Raw genomic sequence first — 14,602 nt, 5'->3', positions numbered from 1 at the left:
AAATTTCATGATGAATGGGCCAATAGAAATGCTCCAAAATTACGCAGAATAAAATATTTTTACACAGACTTCCCGTGAAAGTTAAGAATGTTGGAGATACATGTTTTTGTTTGGATGGTAACGACTTGCCTTCTTCTTGGACAAGGTGAGGTTTTGCTAAAGGATAGTGAGTGACAAAATATTAGGCTCTCACTCATGTTCAGATATAGTTTTGACAGGTCTCACAGACCAATCAGAACATGCAATTAAGCCTAGCCCCTTTCATACAGGACGTACCACACACAGACCCCCCCCCCCCCCACACACACACACCTGTTTCAATAGATAACATCCGCACAACCCCATTGTTTCTTTCTTCCCCTTATTCAGAAACCCACAGCTACTTTTAATAGATAACATCTTGTGATAAATGACTTAGCTATATATTTTAATATATTTATTTTCTTTAACTTGCTTTCACTAACAACGTGGATCATCTTTCAGCAGTTAAGAACAGACCTGTATATTTATGTTTAAAACTTTTATTTATGTATTATTATTATTTATTTGTTCATTGTTTAATTGATGAACTAAATTTACAGGAATATTGGAGAAATCGTTATGTATCTTAATGTTTTTGCAAAGATCCTTAGGTTTGATTCATATTTGTTAACAATGAATGTGTGATATATATGTTGGGGCCAACAGACACAATGCAAATGTGAGGATGATAACAAGCTAACACCTTGTCCTAAGTGCTTACAAATACAGTATTGCACTGCGTCCCCAAGCCTTCAGAAGGTCTACACTGCAATATGTGTCAAGTCAGATTTACCAATCAGAAAACAGCTTGAGACTTCACATAAATGGGCACATATCCCAAAGGCAGAGTGGTGTGATGCTTCAAAAACAGACACAGGGCCTCCATTAAAACCGGTATGTCACATTATGTGCTCACACTTGTAGCCGGTGTAGACAGCTGCCCTGATTATAATCGCAGAATTCTGTTGATCATATTTCTCGCGAATGGTTATAATTCTGTTTTACCTATGAGGCAAAAAATGCTATGCTAAGCTAAGCCAGCAGAGAATGCTACATTGTGAAACATTATCCATGCTTACATTAGGTTTTTTAATTGGTGAAGCACAGTTGGGACTTTTATTGTGTAATATGTTCATCACAAACCTGAGGTCAAGCTTATTCGAACAAACAAAACGACTGACTCTTAAAATCTTAAAATATATTCATTTATTGCTCGTTAAAGTCCAATATTTTATTCAGATTACGTGATGCACATCAATTCAAATTCAAAACAGCTTCATAGATATGGCATTTATTCATATTTAGTTATGAATAGGTAGGGTTTTATACTCAAGCCTTTAGACATAAAACATTTCATAACAACTCTTTACTATTTCTATGCTCCTTAAAGTGTATGAGGCTTAAACTGGCACTTATTGGGTCAGTCACACACTGCTGACAACTCTGTAAGGAAATGGCACTGACACAATTCCCCGCTTATTGAACACATAATAATAACCATGGTTTCTACAGAGGAAGATGGCAAGTGTCCTAATCACACGGTGTATGGAGTGTTAGATGAAGGTCTGCATAGATAAAATGGTATGAAAACCATCCTGTAAGATCACACAAAGAATATTCTAAATATATTTTATATATATATTATATTTTTTAGGGGGAGGGGTGTAGGTAAAAGGTGCTCCATTATCCACCCTTTGTTCAATTATTAAAACTAGATAAGATTCATTGTTGTTGATAAAATAAAAGAAGGCAGGGCTGTGGAAATTTTAAATAAAAGAATACTAATTATGAGGGGGAAAATGGATATAAATATAAAACCAAAAAGTATATTTTCAAAAAAGTAAAATCTAAAAAAGAAAAACTAAAATTCAATGATTTTTTTAAAATTCAATTATCATTTTTTTTTTAAATGTGTATTTCAGTGTTTTTCACTTGGGGGGATTTGAATTGTGCACCAAACAGAATATAGGTATGTGCATGTATATCTGGAGTGTGTGTGTGTGTGTGTGTATATATCTGGAGTGTGTGTGTGTGTGTGCATATGTGTTAAGGCACAGCATTGCAGTTTATTTGAAAGAGGAGCGGACTTTGCGTCCTTTGAGGGGTTGTGGAGGTCTGTAGTTGTCCACCATGCAGCATGGGCTCTCTCCATCAGCGCTGAACAACAAAGTGCGGAATTTGGCCATCTGCAGACAGACAGAGAGAGAGAGAGAGAGAGAGAGAGAGAGAGAGAGAGAGAGAGAAAGAGAGAGAGAGAGCAGGGGTGGAGAGTTCATTTTGTTCTATTTGTATGCTATAGTTAGGGAGTGTTTAGGAGGCTCTACGTGAACCCTGTACTTAGTGGCTGGTAACAAAAGACTAGAATTTCAGGTCGGGTTAATGACAACGAAAGGGCAGCAGTGTTTTTAAACAGTGTACCTTAACTTGTCTATTTCTATTCAAATTTTCCACACGGTGTAAAGAGCAGCTGATGCTTTCAAAAGACGTCAAATGGAGAGAAATAGTATGCTTTAGAGAGTGAAGATATGTGATTAGCTTCAGGATTTTTCATCCTAATCACATGATTGCTCAATTACCATGAACAATACTGACAGGAAAGAGCAAATGCACATTTTTCAAAATATACTTAAATCACCAGTGACTCAAGCAATTGCCTTTTGCCTTCTGTAATGAATGAATTTTGATAAACGCATGATAGGTTCACTTTCTAAGTAATGCACATCCTCTAGAGAAAAAAAGCACTGAAATATGATTCCTGTGCTAATTTTAGACCAGAATTTCTACGCAATCTGAAGAGTTAATGGCCCTGGTGGATATTTCAGGTGGCATGATTGACTGTTGTAGCCAAACCCACAGTGGAGCTGGAGGGGGGGGGGGGGCATTCCACAAAGAAGGAATTATCAGGTAAACCCAAAGTCAAGCCTGTCCAAGCAGAGAGACATTACTTGGCAATCTACATATTGGAGCTTAAATGATCTGGCTAAAGGTAAAAGCCTGCTTGTGTAATTCGGAAACACATTCAACACAATATGATTTTAAAACCTTTCCTGGTTCAGAAGATGGAAAATGAAATCTGGCTTATGTGCACATTGAAAGAATGCTAATGTTGATTAGCATGTATTTCCCCAGATTATTAGGTGTACAAATAAGTTTAACAGATTTAAACTTGGTGAATTTCAATGTCATTTTAATTTTAATTTCCCTATGAACCGCATAATCAGTTACTAGGCAACTGTACTTAAACAAAATAAGGTACACTTCCCTCCTCTTAAAAACTGGGTGGGTGTGACCACGCCAACGTGAATTATATGGCTTTCTAGGCCAACGTTTGCTTTAAGGAGCCTTTAGATAAAGTAATCTCACTCCACAGCAGCCCTAAAGACATGGGCCCTCCCTGTGTGTGTGTGTGTGTGTATGTATGTGTGTATGTTTTTTTTTTTTTTCAATTCTGAGATCGTGACGTAAACCCTGTACATAAAGCCACAGATGTTACACCCGCTGTGTAATTACTTACTTATTAACTAATTACATGTATATGGTGTTCTTATTCACTCCCTATGACTAAGGTTCCACCAAAAAAACTGTTCAAAATTCAGGGATGAGGCAGAGGAAGGAAGATACCTGCCGTAGACCACTTTCCCAGACCCAGACTAATGTTTTAATGTTACAGTGTTATGGGCAGTGCATCATTGGTCATACCTGAGCAGGACTAACACTGATCGCATCCCTCAGAACAATCCAGGTGACACTTTCATAAAGAGGGGGTGTGGTCAAAGAGCCCTCATAAGTCCAGAAATGTTGATTATGAGGCAGCAAGGTCTTGGGGTCAAAGTTAGATAAAGTGGTTTGTTTGCCCTGGGGGAGAGAGAGAGAGAGAGAGAGAGAGAGAGAGAGAGAGAGAGAGAGAGAGAGAGAGAGAGAGAGAGAAATAAAGAGAGAGAAAGAGAGAGAAAAAGAGAGAGAGAGAGAGAGAGAGAGAGAGAGAGAGAGAGAAAGAGAGAGAGAGAGAGAGAGAAAGAGAGAGAGAAAGAGAGAGAGAGAGAGAGAGAGAGAAAAAAAGAGAGAAAGAGAGAGAGAGAGAGAGAGAGAGAGAGAGAGGGGAGGGAGAGAGAGAGGGATGGAGAGAGAGAGTGAGTCAATACACAAACCACTTATAATCAAACTAATAGGAAAAATGTCAAGTGGGAAAAAAATTCACCTTGGATCGGATGGCATCCAATGCATCCAGGACCTTCTGCAGACTTGGATTGGCACCACCAATCTGAAAAATAAATAAATAAATAAATAAAATAAAATAAAAGTTGTATGTATTTATTATTATACACATAAAAAATATACCCACCCCCTGCCCCCAAAAAAAGCTATTTAATTAAAAATGTATGTCCTTTTAACATATTGTTCAATTTAAACTGAATTTTTCACGCAATAAAAAGAGCAAATATCTGGTTCAAATAAAGCCAGAAAACGATAAGCAGAAATAATTCACTGACCTTCAGGAAAACTCCAACCACAGCCAAACCATCGGGTTTATTGACGGCTTCTCCAAAGTTTGGGTACTTGGTGTTCCAGTGCACAAGATGGAGCTAAAAGGAAAGAGTAAATATAATATTCCATAATAGACATGCCGTTCATGAGCCTGAAGTAACCCATGCTCAGTGTTAGCTAAGGGTTAGCAAGAGCTGTTGTGTTCAAGCTAAAATATTTCAGACTTCTGCACAAAAACCCCTTCTAAAAAGCTGACACGTTATTTGTCAGAAGTTGTTTAAAAAACTCGAAATTATTAAATGAAATTAATATTTCATATGTGCAAAGCAGTGATAAAATCCCAAGCCAGATGAATTGAGGAAACACGGCTATAAATATATAATTATGGTATATGATTTATTTATGGTTGGTGTCGTTTCCACACTTGAAATTTGAATAAAACATCACCAACTATTTGATGTCTGTTTTGGATCCTTTTAAGGAAGCATGCCCATTAAATTCTAAGTAACGTAGACTGCCAAAAACTATGGCATCGTGGATTTAGTCCAAACCACTGTCCACATAAGATCATTGGGACATTATAAAAACAATTGTGTTAAACACTGTATGGTATCTATGTAAACTAGTTGTGCCTTTAACACAAGCAGCAGAGAGCCTTGAATCTTACAGACTCCTAAAATGGCAGTCATTAGCGTTCTGTCACAATTGGCCCCTCCTCCTCCTCCTTGTTTCAGTCTTGTTTTGGTTTGGGTTTGTTTCTGTTTTTTGGATCTTTTGTTTGTTTCCTCCTTTTGTTTTTGTGTTCTTCCCCTGTCCCTGTCTACGATGTGCTTCTGAATTACTTTCTCCTCAGGTTTCTCTTAGCCACGCCCCATTCTTCATGTGACTGTTCTTGCCACGCCCCTTCCTCATGTGACTGTTCCAGGTGTTTCTTGTTTGTTCATGTTTAAAAGCTCCTTCCTGTTTCTTTGTCATGGTCCGGTAATTTATTTATTTATTTATTTTTACTAGGTGTTGGTCTCTTCTCATTTATCCTTCTTCTGTTTCAAATTGGTTTCTCTCTTTGTTTCTCTCTTGGTTCTCTCTCTGTTACTTTTATGTTCGTTTGAGTAATATTTTGGTCTCTGATTTAGTTCTGTTTTTTCCTGTGAGTTTTTCTATCTCTCTTTTTATTGCGTCTTTTGTGGTCACTTGCATCTGTCTTTCTCCCAGCTCTCCCTTATGTTGGTCCTTGGATTGTTTTCTTGTCTGAATGGTAGCTCAATGTTTGTTAACTATCCTTTGTGAACATGGTCATCACATGAATGTGTACAACTTGGTTCATGAGAACTAATTATGAAAGCTGTGTCTTGAAGCGTTACCTCACAGGGGAACTTGGTGCCCCCAACAGTGTGTTCAGAACCACGCTCATCGGCAGCACCCCAGTGGAAGTGAAACTGCTTCAGTCGGTAGGTTCCAGTCACTGGACCGCCAATGAGAGCTGTAAAATACACAAATGGCACCTTAAAATACAAAGAATTTGTATGTTTCCAGATACAAGAGGTTGGTTAGGTTAGTGGATAACACCACTGTCTTCCACATCTCTGGATTTTTGATTCTAAGCTTGGGAAGTAACACCATACAGTAATAAGCATCCTTGTGAAAGATTCATAATACTGCAGAAGTCCACATATAAATAAATAAATGTTTGTGCTATGTCATATTTGACTGAGTGGTTTTAAAGGAATATTTCTGATGTGGCAGGGTATAAAAGCTGAATGAATTTTATAGTGGGAACCACTTATTATGATCAAATTTAATAATAACCAACGAATACTATTTAGCATGATAGCGTTCCCAATGCTAATTTTTATAATTATGGCTTCCAGCTGTTTCCATATGTTTCCAGCCATTGTAATTATATGCCTTTATAAGAAAAAATAAACTATTTATATAATAACTAGATTATAAAAGCCCTTGATAGCAAAGGCTAATGCATAATAAAAGAAGTATTTTCTCTTAGAATAGATATTTATATATTAGCATGCACAATTTCCACCAAAACACGTTTTTAAAAAATAGTATGAAAAAGTATCTTGAAACAATGGACAAAACAAAAAAAAATTGCTTAAGATTAAAAGAAAATAATGGAAATTGTAGGCACTTGTACTTTGTTCCCCTAATAATAGATGTTTTTTTCCCTCCAGTGATCTGTACTCTTCCTTTACCAAAGTCTTTCAGCTTTCATGCTAAGATGGCTAACATCTAATAGGACCAAATTTGCATAATATTAGTATCATAATATTTTCCTTTTCTTCACAATTAGGACATTTTTTTTCAGTATCATGACCTAAAACAGGCTTCAAATGTCCTTCTTTAACCTTAAAAGTAGGGTTAAATTTCTCAGCACATTGCTCTAATTGAAAGTCAATGGCTGGCCCCAAACAAGCTAACTCCATTCTCCAGGCTATAAAAGAATACATTAAAACTGAAGTAAACACAAAGCACAGCTGAGAGGAAAGTGCTCTGAAGCCAAGAGAAAAGGCTTGCTCTGTTTCTGCTCTAATTTCAGAAAACACAATCAATAAAACCACACTGGTAAAGCGCTAAGTTATGTTTAGCTCTGTTTAGCTAGCTGAGGGTATGTCTGTCAGAGCTGAGAACATTTTTCAAAGCAAAAGCCCCAGAGACTAAAAACAGTATATCAGTACTTCACAGTGTCACAACACAAGTACAAACATGTTTGTAGGACTCTCATGGTCACAGACATAAAATTATTTATTATTATTAATATTATTAATAATAATAATAATTCTGACTTTTGGCAACTATATAGATGGCGTTTCTCAAGAACATCCTGTCTTCTGTTTGGGTCATTATCATTATCTGTAACCCTTATCCAGTTCAGGGTTGCGGTGGGTCCAGAGCCTACCTGGAATCATTGGGCACAAGGCAAGAACACACCCTGGAGGGGGCGCCAGTCTTTCACAGGGCGACACACACACACACACACACATAAACCTACAGACACTTTTGAGTCTCCAATCCACCTACCAACGTGTGTTTTTGGACTGTGGGAGGAAACCGGAGCACCCGGAAAAAACCCACACAGACACAGGGAGAACACACCACACTCCTCACAGACAGTCACCTGGAGCGGGAATCGAACCCACAACCTCTAGGCTCCTGGAGCAGTGTGACTGCGACACTAACCTGCTGCACCACCGTGCCGCCCATATAAATGTATTATATAAATGTATTAAATATGATAAACAAGCTTTAATTGTCATAAAAAAATCTCTCTGCATTTGGGCAGAGTGCACACACACACCCAGAGCAGCAGGCAGTTATTGGGCAATAGGTACCTTACTCAAGGGCAGTTCAGCTTTGGACATTGAGGGAGGAGACAGTGCTGTTCCTTTACTTCCCCCACCCCCAATTTTGTGACAGTTGTGAAGATAAAACCAGAGACCTTTCAGTCCCAAGCCAACTTCTCTAACCATATACTTATACGACAGTTTAATATACAGCATCATCTGCAAAGAATGTTTGTGCGCCCCTCCTGAGATGTCACTGATTTTCCAAGTGGACGTACATTAACACATTCCTCTACAGTGAACTCTTTAATTCTGTACTTTCACCCGGTCAGTTTAGGAGCTCATGTCTGCTGTACAGGACTCATAAGGAGGTGTTCCTCAGAAGAAAGTGTTGTGTTATGAATGAACACGTATGCGCTGAAGTAATTAGTGTGGTTACTAAGCAATAACTTGTGCACTAACTTGATCTGTTGTCGTCATCAGCGAAGTCCACCTGGAAGGAGTGGCCATTGTTGAGGATGCTTTTGGCGGTGGTGGGGTCATACTTCAGCTTGATTTGCTTCAAGGTGGGGTCGAACTGAGCTTGGCTAGGGATGATGTCGATGGGAGACTGTCTGGGCCCGTTGGCGACGGGGAAACTCTCTGACCAATGTGCAGGGCCTGTCAGGGAAAACAAACGTACGTTACTTTTAAAAAGTCTTCGTTGACATGAATGTATGATGTATTGTCATTAAAAATATGAAATATTATTGTATTATGCAGTATTACTGAAAATATGTATTCCTTTTACTTTTTTATTATACATTTTAGTCACATTTTAACTCTGTACCTGTCAGTTAATATTTTTAATATGTGTGTGTGTGTGTGTGTGTATGTGTGTGTGTGTGTGTATGAAATATATATAAAATGGTATACGCTTTTAATTTTTAAAATATTAACCACTGCTATTTAAAAGGGGAAACAAGTTTCAAAAACTTTCAGAGGTATTAAACTTTTTCTGAACCCTGGTTCCTATCATCAACACACTTAAACAGGTGAGTATCCCTGCACCAGTGCACTGTGTATGAACCCTGTGACTCTGCTCACATTTCAACCCTTTAATTCTGCAGAAATTTGAGAGAGTAGATGGGTTTGTCCTTCAGGAATAATCTGATCTCAATCTCGTATGGTCCAGAAAGACGGGTCTTACCATCATGCTCTCCATATCCCCAAGCGTGAGCCATGGTTGTTGTGCTGAGGTTTGTGGTGTACTCCTTTCTCAGAGGCTTCGCCGCAGCCTGGATGCTTCAGACCAGTCCACAGTCTCCGGACAAGTGTCAGCCTTTAAATAGGCGCGTGCTATCTCTCATCAGTGGGTTTGGCAACGCGAGCTGAGCTCAGGTTGGGCATCAGTGCACTGCCCCCTCGCGCGCGGGGCGGTTTCTGTCACCATCCCATCGAGCACGGAAATGCTCTACTTAAATAACACTGCAGAAATGACCCTACTGGGCACGTGGCTAGTGGTCAGCACCTTTAAAAGACGCGTGTCTCGACTTTGCTCGTGCCCCTTCCGTCGCACTTGTCCCTGAAACCTTCACGCGCCAGCGCATGGCCCGTTCTCCTCGGTCAAAATGCAGAATTTGGAAATGCAATATAAGAGCGCGTCATTACCGTTAAAGTCTTCCTCAGGCAGCCTCGCAACGTGCACGCGCTGTAATCCGAATGTGCATATTTTCAATGACAAGGAATCCTCTGGGCTCGTGCCAGCGCGCCTATAGGGACAGTGAGACTGGTGGAGGGGGTGCAGAAATTTCTGTTCCCACTCGTTTTCAGGTAGATCCCGCACTCCTTCGCTGTGATTGGTTGAAATTACAGCTACTGCGCTGGGATTGGCTAAAAGGGTCCAGCTACCTGCTCTGGAGATGGTCAAACCCCCTCTGCGCTGGTATTGGCTACTATTATTCTACTTCCTGCTCCGGGATTGGCTGGTTGTGTCCATCCATCCATTAGGCAGTGCTTCACACGCACAGGTTCCAGACAATCTGGGATTGGTTAATAGACTGGTCTCATCCTTGGACACAGCGAGCTACTTTAGTATTGTCTAGCCATGTACAAGGATTGGTTAATAGGGCCCAGGCTCTGCTCTAGGATTGGTCAGTAGGGTCTAGGCTGGGATAGGCTACTGTCTCTCCACCTGTGCTGGTATTAACTGATGGATTATAAGCAAAAAAAAAAAACACTAGTAAAGAATGAGATTATACTAATCCCATGTTTACACTGTCCATATACAAGCCCCGCCCTCCAGCGCTAGGATTGTCTAATTTAATCATCCCTTTTGCACTCAGACAGGACACTGATATCTGGCTTCTTGTGCTGGGATTGGATAATAGTTTATACTACTGGCCAATCCTTAGCAGGAGGCGTGGTTTACCGGAAAATGGGTGCAAAGTAGCTGAGTGTCAAAATCGTGTTTCCATGACGTTCATTAGCCCTGCACCTGCATGGCTGTATATAGGGGGGGGGGGGGCTGGTGACGTGCATGAGCTGGGTCTGAGGTGTGTGGGTCTGGTCTTTGCTGGGATTTAAATGTGATGCCTTTGCTGGAATCTCGACCCACATTTAAGGCGCTTTGCTTTTCGTGTCGCACGTGTTGTACGGTGATTTTCCGCCATCTTGTGGCTGAAATATGAAAAACACTCAGTCTCTATTGATTTTGAAGGATCTTAAAGGGGTAGTAGACATGCAATCATCCAGAGGAAACCCATGGAGACACAGGGAGGACACACAAAGTTAGATTTTTATATTTTGTGCATCTGTGTAAGTGCATATCTTGTTATACTTACGTTATTTTCATAGGACGAAGATGTAAGAGGCCGGGCGGTGACATACCCTCAAAATAAATTAAGAAAACAATTTAATAAGGCATAAGAAGGAGAGATTTGTTTATTTATTTATTTATTTTTCAGAGGGTGGAAAGAGGGAACGAGAACCGTGCTCACTGATGCTCTCGTGGCTGAACGCGAAACCCTCACTTCAGCGTATAGGGTGCACGTCACTGTTGGAGCCACTAGGTGGCAGTGCCGAACTACTATAAGAAGAGCTTTATACACCTGCTCTAATCACCGCTGAGAGAATGAAGGCTGATTTTGTTCCAAAGGCAAGGAAATGACTGTCTCAGACAAAAGCCCTGAGTGAAGGATGTAAGACAGTCTCATGGAAGTGGTGTTAATCGCCTGAACCGTCTCAAAGAGGCATCCTACAACTGTCACATTTTTCACAAATACCACGAGAGTCTACTAACTCCATATTAAAGAGCAAGCCTTTTCACATTTGAGTCCAGTGTGTGTTCATGCCGTGTGCCCAATGATTTCAGGTGGACTCCGGACTAACCATGACCCTGATAAAGACGAAGTGGTTACAGAAGGTTAATAGATGAATGAATGAATAAATGAATGTATGAATTAATGGTTAAAAAGCACAATACAACACATTGTGATACAGGCCAATACACGTTTAGTTAATTATTGATTTTGTCACAGGTAGGTGTCGCAGTCACACAGCTCCAGGGTCCTGGAGGTTGTGGGTTCGAGTCCTGCTGTGGGTGACTGTCTGTGAGGAGTGTGGTCTGTTCTCTCTGTGTCTGTGTGGGTTTCCTCCGGGTGACTGTCTGTGAGGAGTGTGGTCTGTTCTCTCTGTGTCTGTGTGGGTTTCCTCCGGGTGACTGTCTGTGAGGAGAGTGGTGTGTTCTCCCTGTGTCTGCATGGGTTTCCTCTGGGTGACTGTCTGTGAGGAGAGTGGTGTGTTCTCCCTGTGTCTGCGTGGGTTTCCTCCGGGTGACTGTCTGTGAGGAGAGTGGTGTGTTCTCCCTGTGTCTGCGTGGGTTTCCTCTGGGTGACTGTCTGTGAGGAGAGTGGTGTGTTCTCCCTGTGTCTGTGTGGGTTTCCTCCGGTTGACTGTCTGTGAGGAGTGTGGTGTGTTCTCCCTGTGTCTGCGTGGGTTTCCTCCGGGTGCTCCGGTTTCCTCCCACAGTCCAAAAACACATGTTGTTAGGTGGATTGGCGACAGAAAAAGTGTTCGTAGGTGTGAGTGTGTGAGTGAATGTGTGAGTGTGTGTGTTGCCCTGTGAAGGACTGGCACCCCCCCCCCCCAGGGTGTATTCCCGACTTGCGCCCAATGATTCCGGACCCACCGTGACCCTGAACTGGATAAGCGCTTACAGATAATGAATGAATGAATGCATGATTATGTCACTTGTCTATGTTTTTATTGATAAAATATTTATTTATTTATTTATTCATGTCTGTGCATATATTTCTACAATTTATTTTACCTTAAGATTACAACTTTAAAATCACTGTGATGATTCACTGCTGAAACTACATTGTTTAACTTCTTGAGGAGGCCACCCCCTGCCACACCCCTTTGATATAAGGACAGTGCTGTACAAGTAAATTGCATTCTAAAACTGTAGGGGGAGCCCAGGAGCAAAAATACTCAATCTTAACTGGTGTTCTATTGAAGTAGAAGTAAAGCCCTCAGCCTTGAGTTCAACTGTTTCAAAGCCATCTCAGTCCCTTCACTGTTACAATGGAGGGTTTGAATTTGACTGAGCATTCAGCATCTGCTTTTAAAAACATGCTCCAGTGTCTGTGATGTTAAAGAGAAACATCTGCAGAAATGTAACCCCATCTACAGAAGGGCTCAGGCAGAATCGACTAAGAAATGAATGGATGGATGGACATTACTGCTCCCCAAGCCCATAATTTGCCATGCTAGTCCAGCTTCTTATTGCAACAATCTGATCCTTATTGCTGCTGCTTGAAAACAGCTTCAGTGACAGCTGTAAACCTCTCCTAATCTGTCCTTTCCTGTCGCCTGATTCGCTGGGGGAAAAAAAATAATAAATAAAACACATACCTAGCTCATAGAATGGAAAAGCCAGTTCCAGGCCAGTGGAGCAACTCGTGGGTGAGTTTGGGTTCATAATCAAAGCCAATCAGACCGAAGGCCACTATAAATCAGGGCCCGTGAAAAGGAGTAAACGAGCTTCTTCCAGGTCCTGATGTTTCAGATGAGCCCCCCTCCTTGAGCCTGGCTAAAGGCAGTAATAGCAGAGGCCCGAGGAGATGGAAGGTTTCATTAGGGTCTTATTCACTGCTGTGATTGGATTTGGATTCGAGAGGTTTGCGTAGTGTGTGAGCCGAGGGGTCATTCCGCCCCTAGATGCAGCTCAGTCGAGATTCTCTGTGGCTCTTTTAAACCTCCTGGGCCCATAATCATCTCCATGCAGATCTGTGGGACTCTTTAGCACAGAACAATGGGGCTTAATTGGATACTTTGAAGCACACTGCTGGCATTGGAATGCGTAGTGTCTATCTGAGTTATGCTCTGGGTTTTGTCTGTGGACCTTAACACATCACTACAGAATAAAATTAATAAATGAATAATGTGTGGATCAGACACAGCAGTGCTGCTGGACAGACAGAAGTTTCAGCGTTGTGCCTGAGAGAACCTTACCTTTATATATATTCATTCATTCATTATCTGTAACCCTGCGGTGGGTCCAGAGCCTACCTGGAATCATTGGGCGCAAGGAGGGAATACACCCTGGAGGGGGCGCCAGTCCTTCACAGGGCAACACACACACTTATGGACACTTTTGAGTCGCCAATCCACCTACCAACGTGTGTTTTTGGACTGTGGGAGGAAACCGGAGCACCCGGAGGAAACCCACGCAGACACAGGGAGAACACACCACACTCCTCACAGACAGTCACCCGGAGGAAACCCACGCAAACACAAGGAGAACACACCAACTCCTCACAGACAGTCACCCGGAGGAAACCCACGCAGACACAGGGAGAACACACCACACTCCTCACAGACAGTCACCCGGAGGAAACCCACGCAGACACAGGGAGAACACACCACACTCCTCACAGACAGTCACCCGGAGGAAACCCACGCAAACACAGGGAGAACACACCAACTCCTCACAGACAGTCACCCGGAGGAAACCCACGCAGACACAGGGAGAACACACCACACTCCTCACAGACAGTCACCCGGAGGAAATCCACGCAGACACAGGGAGAACACACCACACTCCTCACAGACAGTCACCCGGAGGAAACCCACGCAGACACAGGGAGAACACACCACACTCCTCACAGACAGTCACCCGGAGGAAACCCACGCAGACACAGGGAGAACACACCACACTCCTCACAGACAGTCACCCGGAGGAAACCCACGCAGACACAGGGAGAACACACCACACTCCTCACAGACAGTCACCCGGAGGAAACCCACGCAGACACAGAGAGAACACACCACACTCCTCACAGACAGGCACCCGGAGGAAACCCACGCAGACACAGGGAGAACACACCACACTCCTCACAGACAGGCACCCGGAGGAAACCCACGCAGACACAGGGAGAACACACCACACTCCTCACAGACAGTCACCCAGAGGAAACCCACGCAGACACAGGGAGAACACACCACACTCCTCACAGACAGTCAACCGGAGGAAACCCACACAGACACAGAGAGAACACACCACACTCCTCACAGACTGTCACCCGGAGCGGGAATCGAACCCATAACCTCTAGGCCCCTGGAGCTGTGTGACTGCGCCGCTCCTTTATATAAATATATATATGCAGAGTGATGCAGCTGGTTGAATTCTGAATTGGTTCCCCTGGTCATTTTATCAGAAACATTTATTTTGTACTAGCATATGAGTTGCATTTGGTTTTAATAAAGACCTAACTCTCTTATAGTCACTGTCCAATAAAAACATTTTTTGTTTATTT

At 42.0% G+C, this 14,602-nt stretch overlaps 1 protein-coding gene across 1 annotated transcript; it reads right to left on the bottom strand.

Annotated features, from left to right (window-relative positions):
- Positions 1-1,235: 1,235 nt before the first annotated feature.
- Positions 1,236-9,490, bottom strand: LOC136678099 (carbonic anhydrase-like). Its single transcript, XM_066655941.1, has 7 exons — positions 8,992-9,490; positions 8,265-8,462; positions 5,868-5,986; positions 4,512-4,604; positions 4,220-4,282; positions 3,721-3,876; positions 1,236-2,207 (listed from the first exon to the last, which is right to left on the bottom strand). Exons 1-7 carry the CDS (start codon positions 9,023-9,025, stop codon positions 2,088-2,090), a joined length of 783 nt encoding a protein of 260 aa, XP_066512038.1. The 5' UTR covers positions 9,026-9,490; the 3' UTR covers positions 1,236-2,087.
- Positions 9,491-14,602: the final 5,112 nt, after the last annotated feature.

This window comes from Hoplias malabaricus, chromosome Y, assembly GCF_029633855.1.
Source record: "Hoplias malabaricus isolate fHopMal1 chromosome Y, fHopMal1.hap1, whole genome shotgun sequence".
NCBI classification, from domain to species: Eukaryota; Metazoa; Chordata; class Actinopteri; order Characiformes; family Erythrinidae; genus Hoplias; species Hoplias malabaricus.
Note: the sequence above shows the minus strand (reverse complement) of the source record. Positions and strands in the feature narration are given on the sequence as shown.

Excerpts from the sequence above, each read along its gene's own strand:
- LOC136678099 (XM_066655941.1), bottom strand. The coding sequence starts at position 9,025 with ATGGCTCACGCTTGGGGATATGGAGAGCATGATG. Across the intron at positions 4,605-5,867 it reads GCACCAAGTTCCCCTGTGAG|CTCCATCTTGTGCACTGGAA; the intron begins GTAACGCTTCAA and ends CTTTCCTTTTAG. Across the intron at positions 2,208-3,720 it reads TCAGTGTTAGTCCTGCTCAG|ATGGCCAAATTCCGCACTTT; the intron begins GTATGACCAATG and ends GTCTGTCTGCAG.